Source organism: Labrus mixtus, chromosome 1 (assembly GCF_963584025.1).
Source record: "Labrus mixtus chromosome 1, fLabMix1.1, whole genome shotgun sequence".
Classification (NCBI taxonomy): Eukaryota; Metazoa; Chordata; class Actinopteri; order Labriformes; family Labridae; genus Labrus; species Labrus mixtus.
Genome location: NC_083612.1, coordinates 5,776,189 through 5,783,021, shown reverse-complemented (window position 1 = coordinate 5,783,021; position 6,833 = coordinate 5,776,189). Strand labels below are relative to the sequence as shown.

The 6,833-nt window shown below is 45.0% G+C and overlaps 1 protein-coding gene across 2 annotated transcripts; it reads right to left on the bottom strand.

Annotated features, from left to right (window-relative positions):
- Positions 1-2,095: 2,095 nt before the first annotated feature.
- On the bottom strand, positions 2,096-5,635 carry LOC132974338 (G2/mitotic-specific cyclin-B2-like). 2 transcript variants are annotated; one of them, XM_061038473.1, is made up of 8 exons: positions 5,486-5,635; positions 5,223-5,333; positions 3,898-4,185; positions 3,558-3,716; positions 3,241-3,477; positions 2,840-2,980; positions 2,647-2,757; positions 2,096-2,563 (listed from the first exon to the last, which is right to left on the bottom strand). In XM_061038473.1, exons 1-8 carry the CDS (start codon positions 5,510-5,512, stop codon positions 2,456-2,458), a joined length of 1,182 nt encoding a protein of 393 aa, XP_060894456.1. In that variant the 5' UTR covers positions 5,513-5,635; the 3' UTR covers positions 2,096-2,455. The 2 variants fall into 2 exon arrangements, with proteins under 2 accessions (XP_060894456.1, XP_060894373.1); XM_061038390.1 differs by having other exon boundaries at positions 5,223-5,336; positions 5,486-5,633.
- Between the last annotated feature and the right edge of the window lie 1,198 nt (positions 5,636-6,833).

Here is a 6,833-nt window from a genome sequence, read left to right as displayed (position 1 = left end):
TGCGTGCGCCCCCATGTATGGATTCAAGATTCAAGATTTGTATTTGTCACATGCTCATACAGATGTGCAGTGAAATGTAAGGACTGTTCCACAAGGCCATACAATAACACTCAAATTACTAATACACATATATACAGTAAAATAGAATATAATGTAAAATTAAAAAAAAAAAAAAATTTGAATATATAAAATATAGAATAATGTAAACAGTGTAAAGTGTCAATGTGTAAAGTGTCCAGGGTGTCAAAGTGCAATGTGCAGATTGGAATGTGTGGTGTGTGTGCATCATGTAATCACAGTTCTGTTTATGTTTTTAACTGAGAAGAGTGGAGTTAACAGTCCGGACAGCCTGAGGAAAGAAGCTCTTCCTGAGTCTTTCTGTGTTCGCCTTGATGGAGGCTGTAGTCTGGACAGGCCCAGGTTCAAATCCCACCTGTGGCTCCTTTCCTGCATGTCATTCCCCACTCTCTCTCTCTCTCTCTCCACTGTCCTGTCTCTCCATTAAAGGCACAAAAAGCCCAAAAATAAATCTTTAAAAAGATATTATGAAAAATTTCTCGATTTCACGACTGTTTTTTTTTTCACTGTCTCAGAATATCAACGTTTTCCCGTCACTCATCGCCTCCTCACTTTAGTGATCAATCATTTTGTGTTATCACGTTAAAACCAGCGAGATATTCTCTCTCTCTCTCTTTTGTGGCAGCTTTTGGTTAAAAGTGACACTGAAGATTTGAAGTTTTCATGTTGTTCGACTCCATTGATCATTAAAATAACAGAGGTTGTTTAGAACATGTTGGCGTGTTTTGACGACTTCCCTCTGGGCACGTGGAAACCCTTCAGACGAGATAAAGAGTTCAGTGTTGGAGCCGTTTGTCTCTGAGGCTCCATGATAACAGCATTCATATTTTTATTGTGACTGTCCTGCTTCAGGCTGGGGGGGGGTAGGAGGAGGGGGAGGGGGTGGTGAGGTCAGCGTCAGTCTGAGGAGTACAATGCTCCTCCACACACACACACACACACACGGTCAGCTCAGTGTGTGACGATCGTGAGTCTGTAAATGGAGGGATTCTGCAGCTCGGTACGGTCGTGATCATGCACACTCACACAGCGGGGCGAGCGAGTGTGACGCTGCAGGAGTGAGCGAGGCGAGGGACTGAACGAGCACTTTCTGTGACTTCAGCTGGTTGAATGAGAGCCGAGTGACGCTCACACACACACACACACATCTCTCTGTGTCTGCGGTTACGTCACAGCTCAGTCCACTCTTTGCTTTATTTCTTCACCACAGAAAGATGTCAGAGGTCACGTCAGGGTCAGGAGACAAACTCAGATCCTTCACTGTAACCACTGTGGGTGGGTTGTCCAGGGAACCTGAGGGCTGTGCCTGAATCCTCAGGAAGACGTCCTGAGGTGGATCGTTAAACTGAATCCATTTAGATCAGGTGAGACCAGCAGGTGGATCTGTGTCCGGTTAGTCGAGAACATCAAGTGAGTCTATGCCGTTAACTGGTTAACAGAATTAGCATCGGGTTTATTTGAACAGTCAAACTCTCCTGTCGACAAGCAGCACATTTCTCACCTCAAAGTCAAATGTCCTTCAAGTTCCTGTCTTCTTCAGCAGTTTTTAAGCGTGTAATCCTCTGCTGTGAATGTTTGCGTCATGTGAGGAGACAAACCCACAGAAATAACTCACATGAAGCCAACTACAGTCGAGATTGATCCCGTTCTCCAGACCACTTTTTGAAGGTCTCCTCTTAGAATCAAAATGTTTTTACTCGATCTCAGAATTTTAAATCCTGAACGGTCTAGATCACCACTGATCATCTGTTTGTCCACATCGTCCCTGTGATTAGAAGGAAACCACCTCCTAAAAGGAATTTGTAGTTTGACCTTCCTGGTGTTACGGTCCAAGTGAGTGACACACCCCATAAACATAAGATGAGGATTGTTAAGAGATGTTTATGGTCTTGTCTTATTACTCAGAGTGATGAAGAATTGAGAGACAGCATTGTCACACATTAAAGACTTTAAAGTGTAGAAAGGATCCGCTGAGGTTTCTCTGACATGTTTAGAAAGAATCAGTGAAACACAAACCGACTTCAAACTGTTTATTGACAAAGTACAGTTTATGAGCATGATGCATCAACATGAAAAGGCACTTTGATTCACACGGAGGTAGAACAGATTTAAAGCTCCACGGTATGAAACACGTGGTTACGGTCCAGAGGCACGACGGCTCCGAGAAAGAGTGACAGCCCGCTGAAACTTTAAGGTGCTCCTTATTTAAAATGAAAAAGTCGTACCACAAAGACAAAGAACGATAAGTGCAAACATCTCTGAACGCTCGGCAGAGAAAATGATAAAAACATTTGATTAAAAAGTAGTGAAGCTTTTCCTCAGGACGGTCGAGCTTGAATAAAGTGCGAGTGAAAATCGTCCTCATTAAGAGGTCAGTTCAGGGTTTGAGCGCAGCGGCCGCCATGTTGGTGACGATGGCCGACTTGAGCTGAGGGAGGAGGCTGATCTTCATCAGTTTGCTGCTCGAGTATTTGTTCTTCACCGCCTGCACGGGAACAAAAGACAGGCCGAGTTTAACATCCAGACTGAACCATAACGTCTGAGTGTTTGTGGTCTAAACCGTCTCACCTGGAACTTCGTCTTCCCGTCGTTCACCGTCACGATGTTCTTGGCGATGTGCTGCATGACGGGCTTCAGGTGAGCCTCGTCATACGTGGAGTAATGCTGCTGCGTGGCCGACTGAGACGACACAGAAACAAACTTTAAACAAAGATTACTCTTAAAACGGTTTCTTTAACGCGTTTAGCTCCATCAGACTCACCCAGGGCACGCCGTCGAGCAGCAGCTGGGCGAGACAAAGGGCGGCGGCCGCCACCTCAGACGGTCTGTAGTGGACCATGTCGTAGTCGATGAGGGTCAGCTCCATCAGGTATTTGGCCAGCGTGTGGCGCTCTACATCAGACTGAGACATAAAGACATGCAGCACATGGATCAAAGCAAAAAATAAATATTTGACTGAAAAATTATTTTGCTTTTTATGAAATAAGTTTACGCTCGGGGAAAAATTTACATCACCAGGGCGATCTCAATCAAAACAAGAGACGACGTTGATCACCTGACTTCAGGTGATCAGGGATGTAATTGGCAAAGGAACAAAAAGCTGGATGAAGAGGAGTTCAATGGCAGTTTGTTTTTCTGTGGGAGATTTGTGCAGAAACTCACGCTGCCCACTTTGGACGCCCGTCTGAGGAAGTGCAGAGGAAGAGGACGACCGAGCTCGAAGTTCAGGCTCCTCAGAACCAGCTGCTCCATCTCCAGAATCTGAGACTTGGTGAAGGCGTTGTCCGTGATGTAGGCGAAGTCTCCCACCTCCGGAGCGTACATCTCCTCGTACTTACACGCCACCAGCATGGCGGTCACACCGGCCAGCTGCAGCTTCCTGCGAGAGACCGGCTGGACCTGCAGCACAGGAGGACCAGAGTTTCTACACGGCTCACGTTCAAAGAAACACACAGAAGTGATCATCAGTCAGGTGTTACCTGCAGGAAACGGTCCAGGACGGCCACCGTGAGGTACAGAGTCTCCTGCAGCAGCTGGAACCTGGAGTGAACCTGGACAAGCCAGTCCACCAGCAGAGCACGCATACGTTCAGTGATCTCATAACCCTGCATGTAGTTCGCCCGTACAGCCTGCTCCACCTGAGGACACGGGGAGGAAAGGTGGTCCGAGTTTAAGACACTTTGATAAAGAACTGTGGCTTTCTAAAAACACAAATATCATAAGACAGGTGTGTAGGAGAGGAACGAGGGCGAGCGCCGCCCTGCAGGGATTTAAAAATGGATGCAGGTAAGACAGAGCAGCTGATCCGGGGTTAATCACCTCCAGGACTTGCAGATACTTGTAGATATCTTTGACGTATTCCGAGCAGAGCTGGGGCTGGTCTGCGTCCAGCTCGTCCACGTCCTGCACGGTGAGCAGCGCCTCAGAGAACGCCTGACACAGCTCCGCCTCCTCCTTCATGGACACGTCAGCCGACTCCTCTGAGACTGAGGGGAGGGGGTCTGCAGGAGCCGGTACCTGGACCAGTGGAGGAACCACCTGGACCAATGTGGGTTTGACTTTCTGGGCACATGACGGTTTGGCTGATGCTTTGGCTCGTCCCGTTTTCTGAGGAGAAGAGGAAATTAAGTTTCAGAGGTGGTTTCCTGAGATTGGATGTCAGGTGGTTTGGTCAGAACGCAGCGGGCGACGATTCAGTTATCTGGAATGATCAATAGCCAAAAAAGAAAAAGAAAAAAGCTAGAACAGAACAAGGTCTGGCTCTACGGGTCCGTACAGCTCTAAACATCAGCAACCTCTCAGCTGGCGAAACATTGAGAACTACTCAAACACCTTAAATACATCAGTGCAGTCAGATAAAACTAGGGACTGACTGATATTGGATTTTTAGGGATGAAACCGAAAAAAATCCTATACAGATGTCATTTAGATTTATGAAATCTGTAGAGATAAATATAAATGTATAGAGCTGATCCCTCAAATCAAACACTTGTGGAAAATATTTATAATGAAGACAAGATGGTCACTCAGCTGGAGAGTAACTGAGCATGTCCGTACATCATTGCTCGACACTCTGCAGAGTGATGATGCTTGTTTTAATTCATATAGCGCCCTCTGCTGGTGAAAGAGAACTGCTAGTGTAATACAATGAAAATCGGTTCTCTAGTATTTTGTGTTTTTTATTTTGATAAACACTTATTTTATACTCTTTAAACAAAGACCCAACGAGGGACAGAGGTTAGAAATGTTTACTTTTGACACCATGTTAAAATAATTACATTATTGGAGGAGACTTTCCCTCAAATTAAACATTTTAGAGTCTTTTAAAAACGTGAAATCAATAAGAAATTCACGTCAATGATTTCAACTCACTCTGAACTTTCTCCTGAATGACTCCATCACTGAGATCGGCTCATTTCTTACACCTGTGTCTCATTATAAACTGACATGTCTCACAGGTGTTTATGGTTGTAAAGAAATATTAAACAGTTTTGCACAGACTAACACAAAAACATGGGTTTATTTCGCCTGTGTGTGTGCAGTGGTGTCCACACACGCGGACCACGTCAGGTAACAGGTGTTCAGGTGTGTCCTGAGCTACATTCACAGGCAGGTGATGAGTGAACCTGCAGACAGTGACGTACCTTCGTGTTGACCGCAGCTGCAGGGACGTTGGTGATCTCTCCCAGAGCGGCTCTCCTCACACCCGCTGACGGGTTTTTGGACATCTTCACCGGGTTCTCTACGGCAGAGAGCTGCTGGAAGAGAAGGACGGACCAACATGGAAACTCAAATGACGTAAAAAGCCTTTAAGGGCTTCGTGCGTGGAGGTACAAGGCTGACAGGAAGCAGAGCTAACAGCTAAACTATCTAAAATTAAAACAGAAATAAATGAACAAAAACTCACCGCAGCACGGACTTCAACTGAAGACATTTTTAAAAGTTCTCACAACGAAACAAAAACGTGAATATATCGCCACACCGCGCAGGAAATAACCGAGAAAAGACCACGAGAAGCTGAATCTCTGCGAAGCAACAACACGGGACACGAGCAGCTTTCAAATAGCGCTCTCTCGAATCTGATTGGACGCGGTCTGGGTATGACGCCTCTGATTGGCTAACGACCTGGGATTAAAAAAATGATGTGCCAGTCCAACGTCACTTCCCGCTCACGGAACGACCACGCCCCCATGTGAGTGAAAACAAGCCCCGCTAGCGGCACAGTGGTTCCCAAAGTTGAAGAAAAAATGGAATTACATTTACCGTAAACCAAGATTAAAAAGGAAAATCCTTCATAAACATTAACGAACATTAATTTAATTAATTAATTCAAACATAACCAAGTTGTAAACGTTAACCCTAATCCTTGATACCTGCTGTTAAAAACGTTTTACACAATTTATTTACAGATTTTTGGACCTTTTATCTTTATTGACAACTGAAGAGAGACAGGAAGTGTTAGGAGGAGAGAGAGTAGGATTGAACCAGACTGTAAAAATAATTGATTGATTGAACCCACATGGCCGCTTCCATAAGGACGAGAGCCTCTGAACGTGGGGCGGGTAAATGACCCCCAGACCGCCGGCGCCCCACCAGCTCTTTTCTTGACTGCCACTGTGCGGACTGGACTTTAAAATGTTCTCACACATAAACCTGACTGACTGTTGTGTCACAGAGGAAATGTCATTTAACTCATTAATGTGAGTATTTCAGCCGTGTGATTTTATGTTTATTTTTTAATCACAGGTCTCGGGGCTTCTGAACATTTTATTTGATGTGCAGAGCGGCTTTTGATTTCTGACAACACCAGGCTGCCATTTTTAAAATTAATTTCTGAAACGAGAGACGGGCATTTACCGTCGGACTGATGAGTTTGTGTTGAATGTTTGTTTTTCACATCGGGAAAAACTAGTTCCAGAGTTGGAAATGCGCATGAACGTCCGCTCAAGTCGTAACGACAACTCTGTTGAAAAAAAAAAAATTTAGTGCCCAACTTTATGTCAGTTTCATCATCAACATAGCCGGTAAAAGATGTTTTGTTACTGGCTATAAAAATATTATACTTATATTAACTTATTGCCAAACTATAATCTTTTCTTAAAAGCATCCACATTGTCTGTTTGGGGGCCTGGAGCTGATCCCAGCTGTCATTGGACGAGAGGCGGGGTTACACCCTGGACTGATCACCAGCCAATCACAGGACTGACATATAGAGACAGACATCCAGCCTCACTCACATTCACACCTACAGACAA